The sequence below is a fragment of the Malus sylvestris genome, chromosome 14, assembly GCF_916048215.2.
Source record: "Malus sylvestris chromosome 14, drMalSylv7.2, whole genome shotgun sequence".
In the NCBI taxonomy this organism is placed as follows: Eukaryota; Viridiplantae; Streptophyta; class Magnoliopsida; order Rosales; family Rosaceae; genus Malus; species Malus sylvestris.
Genome location: NC_062273.1, coordinates 27908086 through 27934530, shown reverse-complemented (window position 1 = coordinate 27934530; position 26445 = coordinate 27908086). Strand labels below are relative to the sequence as shown.

Sequence of the window (26445 nt, the reverse complement as noted above, 5' to 3'; positions counted from 1 at the left end):
TTTTGTGGGTTGAAGCTGCCAACCATATTTTTTCACGAGCCTGCAATCCACAAAATTATGGGTGCTTCCGGAATCCAAAAGGATGGTGACCGGCAAGTTGTTGATGATCCCATCAACTTTCATGGTCTGGACAGAGTGCTTAGTTGTGGTACCATAGAAAGCACAAGCACTAAGAGACATACTATGCAACTCAGATGCCAGTAATTCCAATTGTTCCTCCTCAAGTTCCAATTCATCAGACACATCGAGCATCAAAAGTTGTTTATGCAACCACTTATGCCTAGGAACCCATTTTTCGGCGCAAAACCAACACTCCCCCTTATCCTTCTTTCGTTGTACCTCCTCGGGTGTGAGTTTCTTATAGGGAAGGGTGTGAGGACAAAGCCGAGCTGGGGATGGTGGAGGTAAGGCGAGCGTAGGTTTGGCTAGTGGAGGAGGTTTGGGAGGATACGGTTTCAAATCAGTGAGCTTAGCATCCAATTGGGCAGCAATTGAGATGGCTTCATGAACCGAATTAGGGCGAAGTAACTTCACATCGTAACGTAATTCTTTTTTGAGACCACCCAGAAAATAACTCTTCAACAATATAGGGCCGACATCCGAAGTACGATTGGCAAGGCGACGAAATTCAACAATATAATCTCGAAGGGTACTTGTTTGCCGTAGTTTGAACAATGATTCAGTGCAGTCCTCAAAATCCGGGGGCCCAAATTCCTGGCATAGGGCAGTGGTGAATTCACCCCAAGTTGGAGTGGAATGAATGCAATCGCGCCATCGAAACCACTGCAATGGCTCATGCTCGAAGTGAAAAGAAGTTGTCATGACTTTCTGGTGATCTGGAGTGTGATAGTAAGCAAAGTATTGCTCAGCCTTATAGATCCAAGCGGAAGGATCGTCGCCGTCAGAAAAACGGGGAAAATCCAGGCGAGTCGGCCACGGAGGGCGCTGAACGAAACCCCCGCCGTCAAAAGAATCGCGGCGCTAGAAACGAGGAGTCTCGAGGCAACGGAAATCGCCCTCATCAGGTACGACCGGGGGAGGAATCGTTGGATCGGGTACCGGATGAGGGTGCGTGGCAGAAGACCCAGCACCGCCATGAGATCCAGGATCGCGATGGAGATGCTCCAGGAGCAGGGCAAATTTCGTTTCCATGGATGTAAATCGTGCGTCCGAGGTTGCTGCGGAAGACTGGATCAGCTGAGGAAGAGCTTCCAGGGCAGCTTCCACGGCGGAGAGGCGTGAGTCCACGTCCGACATGCGAGAATTGGAGGTGTGGCGGGGCATACAAGAGGGAGATGCAGGATCGAAAGGATGATACCAAATGATAGGATCAATTCCTCAAGTCCTTCACTCGAGACCTGAAAGCAGCCAAGTAATAGAGCAGGGAATGGAGGAGGGAGATAGAGAGATAGAGCTGCAATTGTTTTTGGTATATATTCCTTCAATAATATGATCGTACCCTTCCTAAAGCCACAATTGGCCTTTATATTCTTTTCTCCCAGACTAACAGCCAGCTGGCTTTTACACATAAAGCTAAAAACTAACTAGAAACAGCTCATACATATTAGAATTACTAAATTCCCCTTAATCGTGATCAAGCTAATCACAATCCTATCAAAGAAGGAAGGCTGCGTTTGAGGATCATCTTTTTTATCTAATTAATTCTCTAAATTAATTAGATAAAGAAATCGTTGAAGTTAGGGTTTAAGGATGAAGGAAAGCTGGGTTCGGGGAAGAAGGAAGGTTGGGTTTTGGGAAGAAAGAATGGCTTGGGGTTTGGGGAAGAAGGTAGGCTGGGTTTTGGGGGAGAAAGAATGGCTGGGAAGACGTCGGGGAGGGAGGGGTTGGGTTGGAGAGGGAAGGAGACCGTCCATCTCCTCTGTTCATTTTTTCTTTTCTTTTTTTAAATTTTTAAAAGGTCAAAATTGATATTAAAATTCCAGCTCTGTAAAAATAAGGACAGGTAGCGAGATTTGAATGGAAGTATCACGGCTGACGTGGTACTACTGTACTACTCTATAATTTCTCCAAATGAACGCATTTGGCATTTATCTTTTGACATCTTATTTGAAGATACTCTAAATACTATCCACACTCTACTTCTCACGCTACCTCTTAATTTGTTACTATTGAACTAAATGAATTGACGGAGATTAATGTTCGAATAATCAACAAATGTATGTGAAACGAAAAAATATGTGAAAGGGCAAATTCGTTGTAATTTCATCAAATGGAAATAAGGAAACAAAAAAGCGCGCCAGGATACGACACATCGACAAAACCACAAGTGGTGACGTGGACAAAATCTAACCTTTGCCAACTGCCATCCCCTACAAAATTCCTTGCTTTCTTTCTCCTTCTTGAATCCTCCTGACAGTTACAGTGAGCTGAGAGAGGAATGTCGAAGCTCATTCTTCTCCACACTTCTCCGATCCACCGCCGCGCCTTCAATGCCTTCGTTTCGACCTCTCTGTCCAAACCTCTCTCCACTCCCACCTCCCTCCGCTTCCTATGCCTCCGCCCCCAATTCATCTCTCCCTCTCCCCCTCTTTCTCTGCGCAGCATCTCAGCTCGCGCCTTCGACTCGTCTCCGTTGTCGTCGACGGATACCAAAGAAGACGAATCGCAGGAAAGAGATGGCGAGATCGTAAATAAATCCAAAACAGCAGACAAGGAGTATCCGAGCGGCGAGTTTCGGTTCGAGAAGGCGAGCGCGTGGAAGAGCTTCGTCGTCAAGCTCCGCATGCTCATTGCCTTCCCTTGGCAGCGCGTCAAGAAAGGCAGCGTCTTGACCATCAAATTGCGTGGCCAGGTATTGCATTTTTCTCAAATTTTACATTTGTTGTGCTGCGTGTTTGGGATTGCAATTGAGAAAAGCGTTTATCTTTGTGACTTTTTTCTAATTTTTTTTAATACCCCACTTAGTGGGAAAAGGCTTTGTTGTTGTTGTTGGCGTTTTTCAGGTATCTGATCAGCTGAAGAGTCGATTTTCGAGTGGACTTTCGCTGCCTCAAATTTGTGAGAATTTGATTAAAGCAGCTTACGATCCTCGAATTTCCGGTGTCTATCTCCAAATTGAAAGCTTGAATTGCGGTTGGGGCAAAGTCGAAGAAATCCGAAGACATATCTTGGATTTCAAGAAATCAGGTACTTTTTGTGACTTCTTGTTAATTTTCGTTATGTTTTTGTAAGACTTGGCGCAAAACCGATCGTATTGGCGTTAAGATTCATACAGCCGACCCCATTAGTGGTAGAAGGCTTTGTTGATGTGTTTCTGTAAGTGTGCCCGCCCCCTTGCGCTCGAGTTATTAGAGTAGTTTAGAATGTCGCTTTGTCAAGGAGAAAAAACTTATGATATGGACTGTTCACTGTGGCAGGTAAATTTGTTGTGGCCTATTTACCGGCTTGCGGAGAGAAAGAGTATTACCTTGCAAGTGCGTGCCAAGAGATATACGCACCTCCAAGTGCTTATTTTTCTTTGTTTGGTCTCACCGTTCAGGCCTCATTCATAAGAGGTCAGTTTCCCCGAAATCCTTTGTTTCTGTTGTGAGAAAATGCTTATTCATTAGCTCATGTTGCAGGGAATTGTCATACTCTCTTTCAGGTGTTCTTGAGAAAGTTGGAATCGAGCCACAAGTGGAAAGGATTGGTAAATACAAAAGTGCCGGTGATCAACTTGCGCGCAAAACCATGTCCAAAGAGAATTGTGAGATGCTGACAGCATTGCTTGATAATGTATATGGGAATTGGCTGGATGTGATTTCTTCCACGAGAGGTGCTTTGTAATTTGACGTTTAGCCAATCTTCAAGTCTTTTAAGGAACTGAAGGACTTCTGAAAATTTTCTACAGGAAAGAAAAGAGAAGATATCGAGAATTTTATTAATGAAGGAGTCTACCAAGTAGAAAAATTGAAAGAAGAAGGCTGGATCACAAACATACAATATGATGACGAGGTATGGAGTTCTAGTTCCTGTTGATTTGGAGTTGACGTTTGATGTATGTTTAGAAACAATCAAAATTTAATACCATGGGAATATTTTATGCTTAGAAGACTTAGAAGGTTGTTTCAATGTATTTCGGATCCAGACATTTTAAAAAGTAACATAGTTCGAGAAATTTGAGAGAGTTTTCTAAAGTTCAGTTTCGCTCTTCAAGTTTGTCAGAGTATATTGAAGTTCTATGGCCTGGTAATTACGAATTACCTTAGTTTATTTATGACATGCAAACATACATTCAATTGTCTTCCAGTGTTATATTCTGTCTTCTGACAAGTTAATTATAATTATTCTGTTGTCCATATTTTGATATGAACGTCCCATATTGTATGCAAAACAGTATTCATTCATCGTTGTGATAGTATTGGTGGCCTTGCAGGTTATTTCAATGTTGAAGGAAAGACTTGGAGTACAAAAAGAAAAAACTCTTCCTATGGTTGATTACAAGTAGTCAACTTTCTTATTCGTGGCCTTCAATTACTAGTATTTTGATGTCCACTAGATGCTCTATATGTGTGTGTTTAACCATCCTCCGTCCCTCTCCTTACTTATTCATTCTTTTTCGTTATTAAAACAGAAAGTACTCAAAGGTTCGGCAATGGACTGTTGGATTATCAAGCGGTAAAGACAAGATAGCCATAATTAGAGCATCAGGCAGCATTACTCGTGTACGAGGAGGTTTAAGTCTTCCAGGTTCTAGTATTATTGGGGAACAGTTCATTGAGAAGATTCGCAGTGTGAGAGGTATGGTGACTGTGGTCTGTCGTATGGAAGTTCATTTGCTTAGCATGGTGTCCTTTCTTTTGATATACTTTCAGAGGCTTTATAAGATACAAGATGTGGATGTAGATTATGGTTTGCTATACTGTGGAGAGTAGTTTGTTATATAGTTCTTGCATGTGTCACTAACACTACTTACATGGAGTAACTCGATGAACATAGAAAAAATTGTTCTGTTTACTTGCAATATCGTATAATTTATAGAAAGCAGTGACATGTAACAAGACCAATGATGGGCAATTGTGTACTTTGTAGTTGCTGAATATGAAACCTTTCAGCATTGGTTACTGCTATCTCATTTTTTTTATCCGTCATGTTGATATTTTTCCCATTCCAGAATCAAAAAGATATAAGGCCGCAATCATCCGAATTGACAGCCCTGGAGGTGATGCTCTTGCTTCTGACTTGTAAGTGCTAGTATATTTTAAGCTTAATTTCTTGCGTACATTTAGTAGTGTACATTTGTAGTAATTGGGAAACATCTCAAGCATCTGAATGAGTATGGATATTCTCATCCGCAATGTCCACATAGTTTAGAGTTTGGGTGCTAGCATGGCTTAAAACAGGGTCTTGCAGCAGTAAGGGTCTGATTTGGGGAAACGGATGATGCTTGTATTTATCTCATTGTCTAGTCTGCTTATGATGAATGAGCCTGATAAAGAAGATAATTCTCTTTGATTGAAACTACGATATCAGTAAAATGAAGGCAAAATGTTTGGACAAGTGGGGTATTACAGTTATTGTTATTTTAGCTGCATAAAACTCTACATGTTAAATTTTGCCTCATAAATTGTTGGTATTTTGGAAAGTACTGTTGTGTAGAAGAAACTGTGTATTTGTGTGCCTATGCGTGCACACGATTAACTGCTTGCCCTGATGTGTTTATGTCGGGCAGGATGTGGAGGGAAATCAGACTTTTGGCTGCATCAAAACCTGTCATTGCATCGATGTCTGATGTGGCAGCAAGTGGAGGATACTATATGGCAATGGCAGCAGACACCATTGTTGCAGAAAATCTAACCTTAACTGGTTCCATTGGAGTTGTGACAGGTGAGTTTGACTTCATGTAATCATAATTGAATTAGCCAAGTGGCTCAGGCATTAGTCTCCATTGCTTCTACACTGCGGCCCCATTTGATCTATATCATATAACGACGCTGGTCAAAACAGTGACAGACACGCATCTAAATGCATAAAAACTAAGGAAAACTAATGAAAAGTGCTTGAAAACTTTGAGTTTTAATGATAAGGACAAAATAAAGGGTAAAGTGAATAGTACCAGGATTGACTTTTTAGTGTAAAAATGTGGTTTTTCGTTAAAGTGAACAGTACCGGATGCTTTTCGTTAAAGTTCCCATTAAAAACTACTACATAATTGTGTGACATTTTTTTATGTATTTGCATATGAGCATATGAATTTTGTTTATAGGGAAGTTTAACCTGGGAAAACTGTATGAGAAGATTGGCTTCAACAAAGAAATCATATCAAGGGGAAAATATGCTGAAGTTCTTGCAGCTGAACAACGACCCTTCAGGTAAAAAGATTCGTTGCCAAGAGTATCTATCGTCTCCTCTATTTCTACAAATGGCAAAAATTTCAAACTCAACATTTTCTTTTCCAATACAGACCAGAAGAAGCTGAACTGTTTGCTAAGTCTGCACAGAATACATATAAGCAATTCCGAGACAAGGCAGCTTTTTCCAGATCGATGACTGTATGCTGGTCAATTCATTCTTTGTTTTGGTTTCACATACTTTTCCTTCTGTTAATTTGAAATATTAAAGTGTCCCTCTTTTGTTGCGTTGCCAGGTAGATAAAATGGAGGAGGTTGCACAAGGGAGAGTTTGGACTGGTAACGATGCAGCTTCACGAGGTTTAGTTGATGCTATTGGCGGATTTTCTCGTGCTGTCGCAATAGCAAAGCTCAAGGCAAATATACCCCAAGACAGACAGGTGTGGTCATCAACAAAATATGTTGGTTACTAATATTAATTTCGACTTTAGGTGTTTGAGTGTGTTATCCTTTCTTTGGCATGTTCTTTAATGGTGGTGCATGCTGTGGTGCCAGGTTGCGCTCGTGGAGCTCGCAAGACCTTCCCCGACACTGCCGGAACTTTTAAGTGGCATAGGGGCTACATTGGTTGGAGTGGATAGAACAATGAAGGAAGTGCTGCAGGAGTTGACATTTTCCGACGGAGTCCAAGCCCGAATGGACGGAATCATGTTTCAGAGATTGGAGGGAGCTTCTCAGGCCAACCCCATCTTCTCTTTGTTGAAAGATTACTTTGGTTCCCTCTAAAACCGTATTATTAGCTTTCCCGTTTATTTTTCTTCTGGGAGGGCCAAAATTCCATTTTGCCATATCTTGTGGTCATATTTATCGGAAGTGGAAGCTTTTTTTTTTTTTTTTTTTGTTTTTTTTTTTGTGAGAGTATTCTGTAAGCAAATTGTACATCTACCACAGGTTCAAGCAATACCAAAATATTCGACGACTGCATATGTGAGTTAAACCAGTTGCCCTTTGTTTGGCCAGGCATGCTGCTTTGCACTCAAGTTCATATTCCGCTCCCTTACTCAAACATGTTTGTTATGTAATATGTGTAAACCCTTACATATGTACATACATACTTATTAAATCATATGAAGATCGAACAAAACAATGCATATAAACTACGTACTGCAGTAAATGCATGCAACATTGTTAACCATAGTTTGAGCATAATGCATTCTGTCGATAGACAATGAAGGCATGGAACTTACCCGAGGATGATCCCATGAAGATCGAGACGTGATTAAGACCTTCCGTTCTCTTGGAAACGTATCGGATCTCTCGGCTGTCAACAGGACTAGCACTAGCATTAAGGTACCATTTGGTACGTGGGACGGGACGGGACGGAACGAAGTGGGACGAGGCGTTCCGTCCCACGTTTGGTGTGCCTAAAACGGGTGGAACACGTTGTTCCACGGGACCAATTTTGGGTGAATTTTCGTTCCGCCTCACCCCCTGGAACGACTCGTTTCACATCCGTGGAACACAAAATTATAACCTCTCCGTCTCCTTCTTCTTCCTCCTTGTTTCCATCCGAGGGCATCTTTGCTCCCTCTCCGTTCCGTCCCATCCTGTCCCATCCCGTTCCGTTCTATTCTGTCCCGTCTGCATACCAAATGATACCTAAGAGAACCATGCCACACCCGAGAAAGGGGATCGAAACCCTAGTTATAAGGATGTAACTACCCCTCCTGTCATGGTTGCAGTTACTTTCAGTTTTCCAACTCCTTGTAACCGCTCTATACATCATTTTGTACAAAACTTATAGTTTTCTCACCTTATATTATACATTGATCAACATGTATAAGTGTCATTACATTATATCTCCTTATAGTAATGTTATTTCATGCCTTTATTAGGTGTTTTGATTCACTTCTCACAGATAAGTTCTAACAATATGTATGGCCAATTTCTTATCCTCTCCACACGAACAGGCATCTCAACTACGGCTTCTGTGGCTAAGCTGATATCGAAAGTTGTTGAAGGGGAGATAATTGTGAGAGAGAATAAACGCTTCCATCATTTCAAAGATGGCCTTTGTTCTTGTGGAGATTATTGGTAAAGCAAGGGGGAAACTGGTTTTCGAATTCAGAGGAGAAAAGAGGTGTGCGGAAATCATTTTCGATTAAAGAAGTATATATTGATATAGAAGCTGTAGAAATAACTGTTTTATTAACATATTTATTTTCATATTTGTACATCATGTAAGTGGTAACCAAAATGATTTACTTTCTGTCTGAATTTGTAATTACAGAAAATGAATCCAAACTTGAGGGTCAAAATTTCTAGACCTAGTTACATAACAGAATAGCGTTTTTTTACCCCTCTTTTAGGGCTTGTTTGGAACTATATACAAAATGATTAAAAGCACTTTTTGTGAAGGAAATCAGAAACATTTTCTCAAAAAACGCCTTTAGTCATTTTAAAACACTTTTAAACAAGCCCTTAATTAGCATCATGCCTGCTTGCAGAATAATTTTTCCGTCAACCGTCACATTGTGTTACCAATTTGTTTATTTTATAACATGTATATTGGTACCGTATCTTCGATCCATAACATTTACACAAGGAGAGGTTTTCGAATTTGAATAAAAGGCGGCAAGCACACTGTTCTGATCAACTCACCTAATCCATATATACAAAGATTAAAAGTTTTCAATAATTTGTAGCTAAGGTTTTGTACTCAATCAGTTTTACTTTATCAAATTTGACTGTTTCAAAGTGCATTTCCAAGAGGACAAAATCTAATGAACGATCTCGCTTTTGATATTTTTATCGGCAACAACAATTTTCAAGCTCAGTAATTAAGGCCGTTTACTTTTACATTCAGATTTCGTATTTGAATTTTCGCACCTTATATGACTTGTATTTCTTATCCTAAACCCTAAATTTGTTAGCAAAAAAGAAAAAGAAATTCTGAATTTTCAAAAGTAAAGGATTTATTGATCCTACATGACCTCTATCTTGGGATGCCAATGGAATCATTAAGTAGAAATTTCGATTTCATTGAAAAAGTAGTTTGTCGGCAAAGAGTTTTGTCGGACTGAAAATTAGTTGGCCATCTCGTCACACAAAGCATATCGCGTAAGAGCTTTTTATATGAATAATGAAGAAAAAAGAAAGTACCTGTATTAAGCAAGTATACAAGACGATTTCAAAGCAAGAGATGCTATTATTTTAGGAAAACTAATGAAAATAACTTAAAAATTTTTAAGTTTTAACGTAAGAATAAAATAAAAGGTAAAGTGAATAGTACTAAAATTAACTTTTTAATTTTAAAATGTTATTTTTCATTAAAGTGAACAATACCAAAAACTTATCGTTAAAATTTCTTATTATTTTATACAACTCATTTAATTTAAAAAGTGCAAATCTCCGCGATTATTCATATCCAAGCGGAGTTTTGACAACCCCACCTCTCGCTTGCAATAACTATCCCTCATTGAAATAAAATTAAAAATAATAAATAATAATAAATAATGGAAATGGATCTTCTCCGGTTTCCTTCTACCAAATCTTTTCCATCAACTAACCAGATCCTTGAAAGTTGATCCAACGTTTAAAAAAAGAGAATAATTTTAATCGTTTGATCAAATTTTAAAAATTCGGATTGATTGATGAGGAGAATTTAGTGGAAGAGATCCGGAAAGAATCGTTTGCCATAAATAATATATAAAAACACTGCAAAGCCTCGATTTTTTTCACTTGGCTGTGGACTTTGTTATAGTTTCTTAGCTGTTAGCAGCAGCAAAATTGTGAGCATGGCGAGCTTGCCGTCTCCGGCGTCTCCGGCGTCGCCATCCTCCTCTGCTTCCAGCTCCGACAACTCCGCCACTCGACCCATCTCTCACTCTCCTCCAAATCCACAGGTTTTTTTTCTCTCTCTCTCTCTCTCTCTCTCTCTCTCTCTCCTCATCTCTTCCCGTACATATATCTGTATATAATATATATACACATATATATACATATGGTTTTGTGTAATGATTTCTTATGGGTTTTCTCCGTTTCGTATTTTAAATACGTTGAAGGCTGAAGCTGGAGCCAACAATGGAGTTCTGGATGCCGAGGAGACGAAGCCTGGTATTGTTTCTGCATATTATGAGTGAGTATCTCTTTCTTTTCTTCCGATTTTCGCTTCTATATATTTGTTTGAATATTTCAAATTTTCAACTTACATGTTTATATTCCGTGTTGAGGAATGTATTTTGCAATTACCATGCCATTATTTTCTATTTTTAGTAATTATTTTTCAATTTTTTTGGTATTTATTTGCCCCAGTAGATTCAATTTTAGTGAAAAAGATGTAATTTTTCGTACCCCTGTGTGTAATTTGCTCTACTGGTTATTTGGCTTCACTTGTAAGTTAGGTTTTCGGTAGCAATTCTTCAGAGACTTATGCTTGTTTATGTGTTTGTCATTTGTATTTTGCTTAGTGTGTGTGAATTGGTTTCCAGGTAAAAGAAAATTAATTAAAGCGGTTGACTTTATTAATTATACTCGTTTTTCCAATTTTTGCGTAGTCCTGAATTATGGAAATGAGCTACGAGTAAACTTCCCGAAAATTGAATAGATTGTATAGGAAGAGCTTAATTATCTGCAAGGAGAATATGTTACAGATAATTGCGACCTAAAGATTGTTCGAAGAATGGATCTTGTGTGGATCATTTTGACATGATGTTGTGTAATGCATGATCGATTTTAGTGATTTGTACAGTGGACTCAGTAGTTTGAGTTTGAGTGGTTTATATTACTTTGAAAATTCAGTTGCGAAACTCTTCTCAGACTCTCTCATCTTCCGCCCCTTAGTATGCTTACGTGTTTTAATGGTTTCGTGATTGAAAACAAAGTAGTGCTACTTTCTATTTGTTTGATTTTCACGATTACTTCTTCCCATTTTCAGAATTTGAATTTCCGGGCCTTGCACTAGCTTACACTTCTAAGTTCTAAGCCTTGCGCTCTCCCTTGCATTTGCACACGCACAAACAGAAATGGTAGCTTTTATCAACCACAAGTTTCCCTAATTACAACTGTGGTAATCTAGCAGTCCATAGTGGTCAAAATTTAGCGATCTGAAGTCTCTATCGACATTATTAACCACTTCATTGTAAGAAGGTACTTCGTTACATTTTTAAATTAAACTGAGGAGGTTCTTTGGTTTACATAATGATACCCCAACATCCCCTGACCTCAAACGCAGACACATGTAGGGTATCATTGACCTATCTTCCCTTTTGTTAAAAATGTAGAGTATATGGGAATTCCATCTAGAAGCTCACATGCCCGTTACATTGTGCTTTGTCTTTATTTCTTCTCCCTGTAATTGTAAAATTCTTGGAATTGGTTATGGTTGGTGACAGGGGGTTTTCATGTGCGCAAATTAGGTCTTTGTGTGATGCAGGAGCATTAGAAAGGCTTACTGATGCCTGGTTGATCTACCATTTATGAGCTCAGTTTATTCAAAATGCATGTGACATATGAGTTTTAAGTATTTCTAAGGGGCTAGGACTATCACATATCAGGTTATTTTTATAACCAATGGCTCAGATGCTAGGGGTGCTGTAACCCTGATACGTTATTGAGTCTTTGTAATTAGTTTTTAACAGAACACCCCATTAATTTTTTTATCACTCTTTCCCTGTCGTAGACTTATAATTGTCATTGTTATAGTTTGCTCCTACCGATGTTGTCTTCATATTCTGCTCTCCTCTTGGTGCAGCTTAGCGGAAAAGTTTTTCCCGCTGCTGCCAGATATTAGCTACTCAGTTATATTTCATGCTTAAAATGAGCCTTAACTTCTCTTGCGTGTCATATCATGAATTTGAACCTGTGCCTAGCGCCTGGATGATAAACTATGTCCTTTGTTTGTGTTAGTGACCTCCATAGCGCAAACCACATTGAGAAGTTCAAGAAATATGAAGTGGACTACAGTCGTTGGTTGACTGCAAAATACTTCACAAAGACGAACCTATATGGAGGTGTGCAACATTTTCTTAAATCTACGATGCGGGTGCATTTTAATACATGAATAAAAAGTACAATGAGTGCAAGTCACTGAATTATTCAAAATTAATTTTCTTCGTTCTTGCAGGCAACATCTTCGATGAGAGTGTGACAATACGTGATCAGGTTATAAAGTCGAGCAGGTAGAGTATATTGAAGCATGTTTTTTGAACTGAATTTCACATTCTGTTTCCGAAGCTAATCATGTTTAGTTCCTCCATGTCTAGATGGCCTTGCACCCTCTCATATGCAGACCCGGTCCAGGGTTTTGAAGAACAGAGCAACTTCTTTTCGACTTTTACCACTACAGCAGAAACCTCGCTTAACATCTCAAATGGGAAGCATCAAGTAAAGAAAAGCGGTTGATGATAGGTTTTGTTTTCGATTTTCAGGGCCTGTTTATATCATATTGTATCATAAACAAATGTTCTGATGCACGCTAACAAACGACTTGAGTACATGGACCCAAAATTTTGAAAATCTCTAATCGAGTTATTAGAAGTTTATTGTATCTACTGTCGATTTATGCATTTGTACCGAAAAGGGTCAGATACCTGCCATCTTATTGATAAGATCGTATGGATGTAACGTAGTGTTGAGGATGCAAATCGATGACAATTTACAGAATGATAACATCGTATGTATGCAGATCGCTGACAAATTACATCGACCATTTAAACTCGTGTATCTTTAACTGTTTTTACCTGTAGAAAGACAGCAGGGGAAGAAAAGAAATGGGAAAACTTTACGCATCAATACTACTGAACCCCTGTACTGGATGAAGCAAAGCGGAATTCTCCATGGTAGGGAGGCAGGCAATCATGGCGTACTTGAGTCCTCGGCTCTAAGTTGATTGCCACTTGTGTTAACGGTGACATCTCCGGCATTCCTCAGAGGTGTTATGAGATCAGCAAGGAAGATTTGAAGGGAGGAAACTCTCTCTTTCAGCTGAGCATTCTCCTGGAGGATCTGTTGGTTGCCCTCTAACAGTTGGATGAGCTTCTCCGAGAGCTGGCGATTGGTAGAGTGGAGCTGATCCACCTGATACTGCAGCTCTTCAATCTGCTTCTTCTTACGCATCCGCGACCTCCTCGCAGACTCCCTGTTGGATATCATTCTCTTGAGCTTTCTTTCGTAGTTCATGTCCGGCTCCCCAGCTTCATTGAAGGCAGCTTCGTTGCTGAGAGACGAGGCGTTTGGTGAGAAATCATGGGCCGGAACATGAATATGAGAGACGGGGAAGAATCGAGGCGGGTAGATCGGCAGGGAATCTGGATGGGGATGCGTTGGGAGGCAGTGATTAGGTAAGTACCGAGTCCCCTTTGATTCATTTGGCTCCATGAAGAAGAAGAAGAAGAATTCAAAAGGGTTTTAGTAATTTTTTAGTGAGCTTCTAGCATCTATATATATATACATGCATTTCTTGACCTTCACGTAATCAGAAATTAATTGAGATTAAGCTTCTTCTTGTCATGTAATTTATGTAGTTTAACATCTTTTGTCTTTACACATTCATATCAACATCTGAAGGCAAAGACCTGCACCTGGAGATTATTCCGGTTTTCGGAAAGGCGTGTGAGATTAAGGAAAGAATTAGAGCGGATGATCACCTTAATTTGCTAACATGGATGTCTTAATCTCACATTACTTGCTTCCGACGTCTCGCCAGGAATGTGATTAACAGAGTAATTAGGATTTGCTAAAAATGTAAAGGGAAGGGCTAGTTCTTGAAGACAAGTGATCTCATGAAATGGTTAGGTTTATCTTGCAAAGTGAAAAATATGGCTATATAAGTAGGGGTCCTTGTTTTGGATAGACTTAGTTCTTAAGCTCTTTTGGTTGCTTCTAGGTTTTTCTCTTTTTTGATAGACGATAGGATATTTACAAAGATATATTCGGAACATATATAGTCGTATAGGTTGCGGTCACAATTTGGTATTGAACTCGCTGCAAATATAACTAGTGATGGTTTCTATTACAAACCTTGTAAAATCCATGCAATACAAACCTTGTGAGTCGAATTTCAAACCCTGTGAGCCGACATGTTTATTCTATTACAAGTGGGTTAACCAAGTTGGGGCAAAAAATACGAGCTACAACATACCATAACTCAGTATCGAACTCTTATACTTTACTTTGCCATTGGATTTGTGTGAGCCGAATTTCAAACCTTTTATAATAAATTGAAATTGAATGTCGCTACACCAGCTAGTCACGAGTAGGTTACTTCTAAGATTAATTTATGTGATAAATACCAATAGTTTTGATTGAGAAAGCTGATACATAAAGTTTGACCTAGTGGCTCTATCTACAAAAAAGATAACCCTAATTTTGGAAACAAAAAGAATTTTGTGAAGAAAACAAAAGCAGATGTGGATGCAAGCTCTGTTAGGCGGACACAACAAGGCAAGCGGGCAAACAGGCAAGCGAACAGGCGATCAAGCGAAAGCAATTCAAGCGGTGCAAGTTCAAGATTCCAAAGCCAGTGCGAACTTCCAAACCAACTTCATGACAAACTGATACGCAGCGGACAAACGAATGAACAAATTGAAACCCATCTAGAACAGATTAAATTCCGAAGAATCGAACATGCTCTGATACCAAGTTGAAAATCAGAGTGCGTAACAAACAAGACTAACAAAATAATAAGAATATTATTAAACTAACTGAGAATGCCGAAATAGCTACAAAACCTTAAGAGACTACATTGTGAATGACTTAATTCTCAAACTAAATTACAAGCTCTATTTATAGAGCAATAAACCTAAGAAACCATAATGCGTAAAGCCAAAAACACCCTACTACAAAATCAAATCAAATCTCTAATTAATTTCCAAAATAAACCTAATAAATTCCAACAGCTTCTAGGTTTTTCTCTTTTCTGATAGACAATAGGATATTTACAAATATATATTTGGAACATATATAATCGTATAGGTTGCGGTCACAATTTGGTATCGAACTCGCTGCAAATATAAATAGTGATGGTTTCTATTACAACCCTTGTAAAATCCATGCAATACAAACCTTGTGAGTCGAATCTCAAACCCTGTGAGCTGACATGTTTATTTTATTATAAGTGGGTTAACCAAGTTGGGGCAAAAAATACGAGCTACAACATACCATAACTCAGTATCGAACTCTTATACTTTACTTCGTCATTGGATTTGTGTGAGCTGAATTTCAGACATTTTATAATAAATTGAAACTGAATGTTGCTAGACCAGCTAGTCACGAGCATGTTACTTCTAAGATTAATTTATGTGATAAATACCAGTAGTTTCGATTGAGAAAGCTCATACATAAAGTTTGACTTAGTGGCTCTATCTACAAAAAAGATAACCCTAATTTTGGAAACAAAAGGAATTTTGTGAGAAAACAAACAAGGTGCAAATCATGGGCATCACCATCCTCCTAATGCTAAATTTGTTGGACTTTTAAACATAATTTTCATTTGATTTTGTGGTTGAACACTTAAATATTACTGAAAGCTTAATCCAATCTATTGACTAACATTAACATCTACTTAGTCTACGTAATCACCAACTCGTGTGCTTAAACGCTTTTACTAAAATTGGCCGGCGAGAAAAAATAGAAGGGACGTAGTGGGATAAGATTTTGGAAAAAATACTTGGCTTCTTCCTTTGAAAGTATCCATTCTTGATTACTGCAAATTACAATTTAACACGCATGCTCACTTTTTTCATTTTATGTTTATAATGAGCTATTTCTGCACGAGGGATGGAAAAATAAATATATATAAAAAATTGGGTTTATGAGTCATTTGGATTTCACCCAATAATTTGAAAAGGGGATCAGCTGGTGATGAAGTCACGACAGTCTATCTTGTCAGGGGTTGAAAAGAATCACAAAGACATTTTAGCCTCCCATTGGCCATCATTGTAAAAATACAAACCTGAAATTCACTCCAATCACTTGGCGACCCCGTTCTTTAGTTAGTTACTAATTGATTTTGTTTGATTGTTTTGCATTTGGTGAACTACTTGTTCACTTTTACCCTAAATATGCTTAACTTTCTATTTATAAAATACATTTTTTCTTTTTCCAATCAAAGAAAAGTTTTAAAAAAAAAACAACAAAAAAAAAAAAAAAAAGAGAGAACAAGAGGTATCTAAAAAACTATGAACATTGTCCAAATGTGTAGTTTTATGCCTTCAAATCTAAAGGGGTTAAAGAAAACTGCTAGAGCCCTGTACTTTTGCCCGAGCACCCAAAGTTCAAATCTTCAGTCCCGTAGTTTAGATGAATTTTATCGCATGTATCGCAAAAAGAAATAAGCACACAAAAAATAAGAATACAAGACAAAAATTGAGTACCCACCAAAATATTATTACATTACATGCTTGACAATCATCCTCCAGCAAGAAACAAGCACAAAAAAATGTATATGCTGACAAAGCATCAGGAACTATAACATCCTCACAGAGAAATGAAAACTCTTTACCAACAGCAGTATCTACAATTTCGAATACCTAATGCCGAAGGAAGATCTCAAAAGATTGCCCGACCATTGTTCGACCCACGAGCATGCCTTTGGCTCCTTCTACGCTCGTAAGCAGCGTCAGCGGTGGGCAATTCATGTCGACAAACAGGACATGTGTTCCTTATGCGCAGCCACGGCACAATGCAGTCACCATGGTACCGATGCGTGCAAGGTAGCTGCTTTGCTTGTTCCCCCGATTTCATCTCATCCTTGCAAACGGCACAGAGTGCATTGCCCTTTTCCACATCCTCCTGAGTTAAAACTACGGATGGGAGACTTTCAACCACAGCGTTGGCAGCCGGAGGCCTGCCCGCTGTTGCATTCTCATTCTCAGAGAATTGACCAAACAGCAAATCATATTCTGCAGTGTGAATATAATCATCGTCCGGATAAGGCGCCACATCTGGATTTATCTCCCAAGTATTGGCATTCAACAAAATTTCCCATTCCAAACTATCCACATGCTCATATCTCTCCACACTCACTTCCTCTTCCGGCGCCATCATTGCCGAAACTGAAACTGCCACCGGTCCTGATTCCTCGATGTCGTGATCAATAAACGTACTGAAGACCTCCCTCTCATCAACCCCGTCTTCAACTTCCTCCCACTCGAAATCTTCGTTAGTTTCCCTATGGTCCTCCAAAATAAACGAATCCCAACGCAGCGGGATGCTCGTATCATCATCATTCTCACCATGGACACGATCCTCCAGGCCATACTCATCCCCGGAATTCATATCAATCCCGATAACCCCGTTCTCATCATCCTCCGAATCGGTCCCGAACCCAACCAGCCTCACGCAATTCTCGTAAGCATCATCATCAGCCCTACTAAAATTGGAAGTTTCCTCACCAAATTCAGACCCAGACACCCTCCTCCCCACAAAGAAATCATCCTCCTCGGGATCATCAATCCCGTCCCCATCCAAACAATTCCCAAAATCCAATCCCGACCCTAACCCTAAACTCAAATCGAGGTCCAAACCCTCCATACCCACATCGCAATTCGACTCAATAACCCCAAATCTACGATCCTCGTCGTCAATATCGTCAGAAACAAAAAGGGGACTGCGAGCGTTTACCTGAGACGACTGCTCGACCCGCTGCTGGAACAGATCCATCACGAAATTCACCTGGTTCTCGCGGCGGTCCAGCAAATCCGATCGGTTGGTCCGGTTGGATGCAGAATCGGGCTCCCCCGAAACGGCGTCGTTGCGGATGACGTGGACGGGGGACTGGTACTGGGAGCAGAGGTCGCCGTCGTCGTCGTCGACGGTGACGATGCGGGAAGGGCGGAGGGCGCGATCGGATTGAAGGAAATCGGGATCGGAGAAGTAGAGGTCGAGGTCCTGGTGTGCCCAGTAGGGGAGGTGGGGAGGGTCGTCGTCGACGTCGTGGAGTTGGAAGAAGGTGACCTCCGCCATCGACATGTCGTTTGGTTTTCTTAAGAAGTTAAAGTTTCCTTCTTTCTCTGGTTTTTGTGTGCTTCCATTTTCTGAGGGAGGAAAATTGGGGGTTTTTAAGGTTTGTGATTTGCCGACTGCGAAATTACGAGATCACCCTTCGTTTTTCCACATTTTTTGGTTGAGGGAGAGAGATGTTTGGCTTTTTTTATTTATTTATAAGTACATCGATATTTTAACACTAAAAAGAGAGGGGGTTTGACTAAGTCACATAATGGGTAGCCTAATTTAGTATCGAATTCGTCATCCACGAGATTCGAATCTAAAAACTCTCACATCTAATGGGCAGACCTAATTTGTCACTCACTTTTTCGTTTTTTCTTTTTTTCTTTTTTTTTGAGTGTCACTCACTGATTTCCAACATAAAACATTTTCCAAGTTGATGAGAGACACTGACGATAATAATTGTTAATTCAGTGAACTTCGAAGGTGTGGGTGAAGGTTGAACTCCATATCCTCCGGATTTCTGTGTTTAGAGTTCAAGAATCAGGTGCTCCAGGCCAATGAAAAAAGAAAGAGATCCGCACTCTTGATTTTATATAGGATGAGTAAATGAAATGAATTAGTGAGAATCGAATATTAAAATGAATGGTCCAGTTCACTTATTCCGTCGACTCGGAAAAGAAAGTTCCGAAAAAAAATATCGATTCGCGAAGGTTGAAGTGGAAACAAATTCAAATCTCCCTTTACTATAGATCATATAGTTTAGAAATTTGTCCGTGTGAGCTCAAAGTCTACAAATTGAATTGCTTATCTTTAATTGAGCCTACTTTTGGCAAATTAGATCGTAAACTTACTAATTTGTAATATATTTTAAAGGAAATTTAACGAAAAGCTTTTGGTACTGTTTATTTTAACGAAAAATCATATTTTTACATTAAAAAGTCAATCATAATACTATTCACATTACCCTTTATTTATCGTTAAAACTTAAAGTTTTTAAACCCCTTTCATTAGTTTTCCTTACATTTTAATGCAAAAAAATAAAATTAATGTCTTACATGCAATGAGCCGACCAACACTCTTTTAAGAGAAAATTAGAGCAATAGTTCTTGAATTTTGGCCAAATTAGAGTTTTGGTCTGTTAACTACAATTCGTGAGTATTGATCCTCAAACTTGTTACAAATTGGAGCGAGTCTTTTTTGCTAATTCCGTTAAAACTTTCATTAAAAAATAAAAGGTTTAAAGGAGCAAAAAATGAATGAACGTTCTACCAGAGTTAACCAAGAAAACCATTGCTTTACATTATTACAAGTTCAGAAACCAATATTCACAAATTTTTAATTGAGGAACCGAAACTCTAATTGAGCTAAAATTAAGAGACAATTGCTCCAATTATATATGGGAAATTTTATTTAAACTCATCAACCTCTTTTTACACCCAACTTAAAATTTTGAATGTTAATTGTCTATTTTACTCTATTGCATAATTACTATTAAGTACAAAATTAAATTATTAATAAAACTCAAATTTATCAATAAACCCTCTCTCTCTCCTCTCTCTCTTTCTCTCTCTCTCTCTCTCTCTCTCTCTCTCTAGGATCACGATTCACAATCTCACTATGTTCTTCAGCAGTCTTATTAAACCCTGCAATTCTTTTCCTGTTCTGGTTTCCATTTAGCTGAAATCTCAATAGGGTTTTCTCAAACCAGGATTTGGATCAACTTTTGACTCTTGTAAAATTCGGGTTTCTTTTTCTCCTCCTTGCAGATAAATCTGAGAGCTTAGAGATAAGCTTTTATTTTACAGGCTGGGGTTCGTAAATGATTGTGTTTACTTTTGACTGTAACTGACCATCCATATTATTTATTCTGATTCTGCTCAGGTTGATTTTCGCATTTTGAGGGCTATTGCTATTGAACATCCCTTCGATGCCGATGCAGCTGTCCTTGATGTTCTTAGTGAGTTCCCTAACTTGGCTACAATCATTTTTGGTTGTCAGTCCTGTGCAAGTTCAAAGTCCTGGGACTCCACCGGTACAAGCAGGTATTCGTTTTTCTTTTTACCAATAATATGTATTATCTTGGGATAATAAATCTTGTTTTGATATTTGAAAGTGTATTCTTAATGTTTTGTTTGTGTTATTTTGCGGACCCACCATTGTCATGGAGTTAGTTTTTGGCGGCACCATTCTTTCTCTCCTCCCCGATGATAGAGTTCCTAATCGTTTAACAATGTTGCAGAAAACCCTATTTTCAGCCATGGAATTGGTCATCAACATGATGAGAGAAGTGGAGGTCCAGGAGAAAGCAGTGGATATTGTTCAAGAGGAAGCTTCTAGGGGAGGTTTGGATATCATGGTCAAGGTGGATGACCTTAAACGGATGTTGGCACATGCAAAAGACGCAAATGACATGGTTGTATTTTGTGAAATGTGATTAAAGTTTGAAGTTAATGGATTCTGAGTTATGCTAATTTTAATTAAAGGTGCATCATAACTGAGGTTATATTCTTTCTGTGCAGCATGCTGGAGAAGTCTTTGGGGAGAAAGCAATTTTAGCAACTGAAGCGAGGGAGCTTCAGTCTCGATTGCTCAACTTATCAGATGAGAGAGATAAATCACTTGCGATTCTTAATAAGGTTGACTCCACTTCATTGAGTTGCTTATTGCATTACATTACTGTTGGTGCATGCTCTATTTCACTAATTTATCCATCTATCTTTAGATTGCCTCATTTTTATGCTGTCTTTTTCATATCGTATTCTTCAAAAACAACAATTGTATGATCTGTTTCATTATATTTATTTATCAAACAATATCATCACAAAAGATGTTAAGTATTTGCACAGTAAAAAAAAACTTACTGTGCAATTAATTGTCTGTTAAGTATTTGCACAGTAAGTATTTTTATGCTGTCTTCTCCTCCTCTGCTGCTTAATTATGAGCTTCTAGAAGAAAATAAAGTGGCCGAGGAGGAGTTCCCAGGTCTATTTAGCTTCTAAAAATCAAATGGTGTAAAAATAAATCCACATATTGAATTGGATTTATGAAGGTATATAAGGTATTAAATTTGGGTTTAAAGAGATATTAATAGTTTAGTTAAAAATCAAATGGATGAAAAGAGTAAGTTAAGTGTAGAAATAGGTTAGATGGATTTAAATAAAATTTTCCATTATATATTCTTTTATTCGGAACCTCTTTTTCCTACGGAGAAAAGACAAGTCGGAAACAAGCAATTTTGTTTGGGCCATGGGCCGGATACTTTAATTTGCTTCCTAAGCCCATAACAAGGTTCAGGCCCAATATTGAGACAAATAGATACCTGGGTCGTATTTACTTTACTACTAATGCTGATCAAACACTAAGCTCCTTGTAATTAGGGAACCAAGAGGAACTTAATCTACTTAATTAATTTCTTCATGAATGGATTAGATGCTCGTCGAGGTGCTTCTGCCTTCTTCACTTTTTCTTGATCATTTGGTACCTCAGACACTTCCCCTACCTTCTTGGTCTCTCCTGCATTGCTGTTCACCTGTGTAGCATTTTTCGCCTCCGTTGTTTTTACCTTCCCAACATCATCCTCCGCCAGTTTTTCGTCTGTTTTCTCTGTTCCAACTTTAGGTTCTTGTGTTTTGGCTTTCTTCGTAAACAAAGGAGCCGACAATTTTGGCGTTGATAGTGGAATGTCGTTTCCTGACAACTTACTTGGCTCGGTAGAGGTTGTTTTCTTTGCGGCTGCAATGTCATCCGTGATGAAAGATGCGTTGTGGTTTGAGGTAGGGAAGGTGGTTTCCGCAGCTCTTTTACTCTCGTTGAGCAGCCTTTCCTGTTGGAAGGCATGAAAGATCATAAGAAACCGCGGGATGGAATTTGAAACGAATCAGTTTCATCGGTTATTGAAATATTTACCTCCAAAATGCTGTTGAACCTTTCAGCCAAGTTAGGGAGCTTCAGAACAGTGACAAGCTTGATTGCACCCCTTACTGATTTTTCGAGGGACAGAAGCTTCACGAGTTCAGTTGCTCTCACAAGCTTATCTCCTGCAATTGCCAACACAAACAAGCATTTCAGCACTTTATAATATTTTCCATTTTGTTGGAATCAAGAACCAAGATTAGAGGCCAGATGTTGCAATGAACTGTAAAAGACTCACCGTTGCAGCAGGATGCAATGAGCTTTAAGATGCATCTGTCTTGAGCTGCTTCTGTATTGAAAGCTTCATCGTCAAGTGAAGTGGTGTCCAAACCGGCAGCATCCAGTTCTTCTATTTTCTTTTGAATCTGTCAGTTAACATATGTGTGAGCATCTCAGCCATAGGCCAGCAGCAGGTAGAACAGGCATAGAGCAGGCAGTTCTTTCCTCAACCATAGAACATAAGTGCAATGAGGTGAGGAGGGTAAAAGGACAAACCTGTGCGAGGTGCGTGTTGTTTAGTATAAACTCATTTTCAAGGGCTTCTGCCCCTAGATCAGAGGATGCTAGAGGGAACGAAAAATTTAGTGGAGTAAGGACTGGTTTCGGCATCACCTGAAAAAGTAGGATGGTCAAGATATGATTTGCAGAGGAAACATCTGAGAGGAAGGAGGTGGCGAGCAGTCCTTACCTGCGGGTATAAGTCAGGACTTTTGCAACCTATGCAAAACAATTTGCTTGCATTCAACCCAACCACCCAATAGTTTTCGCCTGACTTCTTCTCTTTGCTAGCACTGCATGATAGATTATTTGTTAGAGGTTTTTGTTTAGAGAAGCATTCCATGTATATTCTTTCGCAGAAGAATCTTGAACCTGAAGAGTGGGAGCCAATTGCCACCATATTGCCTTGTAAAAACTCTTAGCACGCCCTATGAAAAAGAATATAGAAAACGGCTCATATCCAATCCCAAAAGCGGTTTCTAAGTCATAGTAATAGAATAACTTGAAAATAGAGTTAAAATACCTTGGAATCGTAGGAGCTTAATTGCCCTTCTTCACTAAACCCGAACCATGTTAAATGTGAACCAGGAGTCAAAGGCAGCCGTCCTCTAAGAGGCTGGCTTGCATTAGTTATGTTGAGTACTCTAAATTCAAGCATCTGCATTTTTTCAGAAGAAATGAACAATTTCATTTCAGCATATAAAATAGAATGAGATAATGAGTGCTCTAAAACCTTACATATCAATGCACTAATATAGTATCGATAATCACTTGAAAATCAGACCTGTTCATTTGAAGGAAGACAACCGGAAGCATGAGTGACAATCGCAAGTTCATCCTTGAAGCCTGATGCGGTCACGACAGGTCCATCAAGGGAGAGAACATGTTTCTGTAATGAAATGAATTCAGAAAAACAGATAACTCCAGAAACTAAGCTCACTATAGTCAACAAGTTAGAGTAACTCAAAATCAAAAGTTTGATGCACTAACTAATTGTTACATTGTTAAACTCAATCACTCAAACAAGTTCCTGGCCCTTTTACATTAAATATATGAAAGATTATTGCTAAAGCAGTTCCTAGTGTACAATGTATTAAATTTGTCGAGAGATCAATGCTAAAGAAGTCAACATTAGACAAGCATAAGAAAGAGACAGCCATAAAGAACTTAACAATCCCATTCCCCCAAAGTAACTTAATTAACCTACAAAAGAAATATGATTTGAAGTATATCAGCATACCTGCAAACCACTTTCAGTGAAGATGCGAAGGAAGTTAAGACTCGTAATTGCTGCCACCCAAGATGTGCCTAGTGCCACAACCTTCACTTCTTCCCCCTCCAATCGCATAGACCACTGGGTTTGCATCACACATCAAAGTCAGCATTATACAAAAGTTCTCATATTCATCATGCATAGGCAGTTAAAATATTCAAAGTGCACATGTATTATACACGCCACCCCAGAACATAGCATTAATGCATAATATTAAAAGGCAACGATCCAACCTCACTATTATTCGCCCAAGTACTGAATGGGCGGTACATGAGAGTACTCATGTGCTTTTCTCCCTTGCAGGGATTTGCAAAAACGCTTCCATTCTCATTAAGTGAAGCCATTGTGAAACCAAAATGATCATTCATTGATGGAACTCTTGGACCGCGACTTGTATCATGAAAATCTATCTGCATCACACACACTTAAATGTAAGTACGATATAAAGGCACTCCGGGCTAACAAAAGCAATCACATAATAGTGAGAGTTTGATTACTTATGCCATAGGTTACCTCAATATGGGAGAATCCGTCATGTTCAACTGTAGTTATGGCTCCAAGCATGTTATAGCACAGAAAGCGCCTTTTTCCAGGCTGCAAAGGAGTAGCACCAGGCTGGAATGCCACCTGCATTTTCGATCTAATCGATGTCACTTTGCTGCTTACTCCCTCATTCTCATTATCAACACTTTCACTGTGTTTACGCCGCGCTTTTTTACGGGACTCCAACTCAACATTTGGTATCAACCTAAAGCCATCAAAACCATCCTCTTCCAAATCATCCTCATATGCAGAGTGCTTGTGTGGCCTCTTCCTGCTAGGTGGTTTGGATTCCCCAAGACTATCTTCACCAACATCACTTAAACTACCAGAAGTGCTAAGCTCCTGACCCTCCTCTTCGTCAAACAAAAGCAGCCCATTGCTGTTGTTAGATTGTAGATTGGGAACATCTTCAGTGGGCGACTTCATTGATGAAGGAGTCACTGAATCCCACACGCCATACTTTCCCATACAATCAATAACAGCCAGTGCATTGCCAATGGGCTTCCACGCCAAGCAACATATCCTTTCATCAAAGTTCTGCCTGTCAATGTCCTGCTTCCGATCAACATCCCAGATGAGAACCTGCTTATCCAAACCAGAAGTAGCCATGTATTTTCCGTTAGGTGACCAAGCCAAGGAACAAATAGGCTGTGCGTGATCACCTCTCAACGAAAACAGCTTTTCAGCTGTGTCTCTATCATAAACCACCACATCATTTCTCAACCCTGGCACGGCTAACTTGTCTCCATCGGGACTCCAGCTAAGTACATTCATGATGGAATGATCGAAACCCGAGTTAGGAGCTACCCCTTTAAGGGTATGCAAGGTGGTTCCAGATGAAAGTTCCCAGTATATAACAGCCCCAGTTGAATCAATAGAGGCCAAATATTCGCTGTGGGGATCGAAACCTAAACCTGTCACTGGTCCTTTGTGTCCTTTAAGAACTCTTGAAATTGAACCATCAATTGTGTTAATAAGCTTAATGCCTTCATCATCACCAGCAGCTGCCAACAGTGTCCCGGATTTGTTAAACGCCAGGGTGCGTATTGGCAGCGTGAATCGGGTTATATTAGTCTGAAATTCTCCACCTAACAAGTTTAGTTATAAAATTAATCACAAATTAACATCCGAGAGCAATTACACAGAGAAATTTGTAACAATAAACGCTTCAAAATTATAACATCTGAAGTAAAAAATCCAAGCTTTCAGTTTTTTCAGGGATCCAAGAACTAGTGAGCCTTTGAATTCAAAAACCCCTTTTAATTCCTGCATTTCACATTGAATCTACCAAATCTTATTTTTGCTTATTGATATTAATTTCAAACAAAAACTCAAACAAATCGAAAAACCCAGTTTCTAAAAACCCCTAAAACCAAAAAACACGAGAAATGGTTGGGAGATATGGACCTGGAAACTTGTAGAGCTTGACGGAGTGGTCGACGGAGCCGGAGGCGAGGCAGGTGGAGTTGGGGCTGAGAGCGAGAGCCGTGACGCCGTCGCGGTGGTGGCGGAGGAGCTTGGGAGGGCTGGACAGGATAAGAGAGTCGTGGATGGCGATTGTGGGGTCGGAGGAGGAGGCCGTCACGACGTGGTAGGCCTGCTGGTCCCACAGCACCGAGCAGTACGACGGCCCCCCGCCGCTGCTCGTGGGCTTGTGGGCCTCTCGGAGCTTCAAAGTTCGGATCTTCATGGCTCTGCGTGCGGATCGACGGAAACTTGGATTTGGGTTTTGTTGGATTTTCCAGATTTCTTTGTTGTTTGATTTAATTGAGAGAGAAAGAGAGGCAATGTGGGTTTTGGCGGGAAAATGGGGGTTTAGGTTTGGCGGGTAAGGTTCAAGATTTTTGCTGGTTTTGGGCTTTACTTATGGGCTCTAGAAAGTTTGTAGAAATTCGATAATCATGTAGTTGGATCTTACTAAGAGTGACGGGCCCACCAGTAAATATTGGTATATGTTTTTGTTATGATCCGTTTAAAATA

General features: G+C 39.4%; 6 protein-coding genes across 6 annotated transcripts; 3 read left to right on the top strand and 3 right to left on the bottom strand.

Annotated features, from left to right (window-relative positions):
• The first annotated feature begins 2347 nt into the window (after positions 1 to 2347).
• On the top strand, positions 2348 to 7274 carry LOC126600553 (serine protease SPPA, chloroplastic-like). The gene is made up of 13 exons (XM_050267136.1): positions 2348 to 2812; positions 2964 to 3147; positions 3378 to 3515; positions 3605 to 3775; positions 3851 to 3954; positions 4376 to 4443; positions 4574 to 4740; positions 5114 to 5183; positions 5672 to 5826; positions 6206 to 6311; positions 6404 to 6491; positions 6587 to 6730; positions 6846 to 7274. Exons 1-13 carry the CDS (start codon positions 2399 to 2401, stop codon positions 7074 to 7076), a joined length of 2040 nt encoding a protein of 679 aa, XP_050123093.1. The 5' UTR covers positions 2348 to 2398; the 3' UTR covers positions 7077 to 7274.
• A 2714-nt stretch (positions 7275 to 9988) lies between these two features.
• Positions 9989 to 12953, top strand: LOC126598421 (uncharacterized). The gene is made up of 5 exons (XM_050264792.1): positions 9989 to 10195; positions 10355 to 10428; positions 12198 to 12301; positions 12415 to 12469; positions 12554 to 12953. Exons 1-5 carry the CDS (start codon positions 10088 to 10090, stop codon positions 12690 to 12692), a joined length of 480 nt encoding a protein of 159 aa, XP_050120749.1. The 5' UTR covers positions 9989 to 10087; the 3' UTR covers positions 12693 to 12953.
• Positions 12954 to 13068: 115 nt separating this feature from the next.
• On the bottom strand, positions 13069 to 13898 carry LOC126598420 (basic leucine zipper 43-like). Its single transcript, XM_050264791.1, has one exon. It carries the CDS (start codon positions 13665 to 13667, stop codon positions 13146 to 13148), a length of 522 nt encoding a protein of 173 aa, XP_050120748.1. The 5' UTR covers positions 13668 to 13898; the 3' UTR covers positions 13069 to 13145.
• Positions 13899 to 16655: 2757 nt separating this feature from the next.
• On the bottom strand, positions 16656 to 18338 carry LOC126600390 (uncharacterized). Its single transcript, XM_050266972.1, has one exon. The coding sequence runs from the start codon at positions 18258 to 18260 to the stop codon at positions 16839 to 16841; it is 1422 nt and encodes a 473-aa protein (XP_050122929.1). The 5' UTR covers positions 18261 to 18338; the 3' UTR covers positions 16656 to 16838.
• A 2062-nt stretch (positions 18339 to 20400) lies between these two features.
• LOC126599177 (uncharacterized) lies at positions 20401 to 21022 on the top strand. Its single transcript, XM_050265509.1, has 2 exons — positions 20401 to 20652; positions 20759 to 21022. Exons 1-2 carry the CDS (start codon positions 20401 to 20403, stop codon positions 21020 to 21022), a joined length of 516 nt encoding a protein of 171 aa, XP_050121466.1.
• A 364-nt stretch (positions 21023 to 21386) lies between these two features.
• LOC126598479 (protein ENHANCER OF LHP1 1-like) lies at positions 21387 to 26240 on the bottom strand. The gene is made up of 12 exons (XM_050264840.1): positions 25873 to 26240; positions 24436 to 25553; positions 24156 to 24332; positions 23890 to 24003; positions 23434 to 23538; positions 23173 to 23307; positions 23022 to 23077; positions 22840 to 22942; positions 22647 to 22763; positions 22390 to 22516; positions 22146 to 22276; positions 21387 to 22062 (listed from the first exon to the last, which is right to left on the bottom strand). The coding sequence occupies exons 1-12, from the start codon at positions 26153 to 26155 to the stop codon at positions 21637 to 21639; spliced, it is 2892 nt and encodes a 963-aa protein (XP_050120797.1). The 5' UTR covers positions 26156 to 26240; the 3' UTR covers positions 21387 to 21636.
• Between the last annotated feature and the right edge of the window lie 205 nt (positions 26241 to 26445).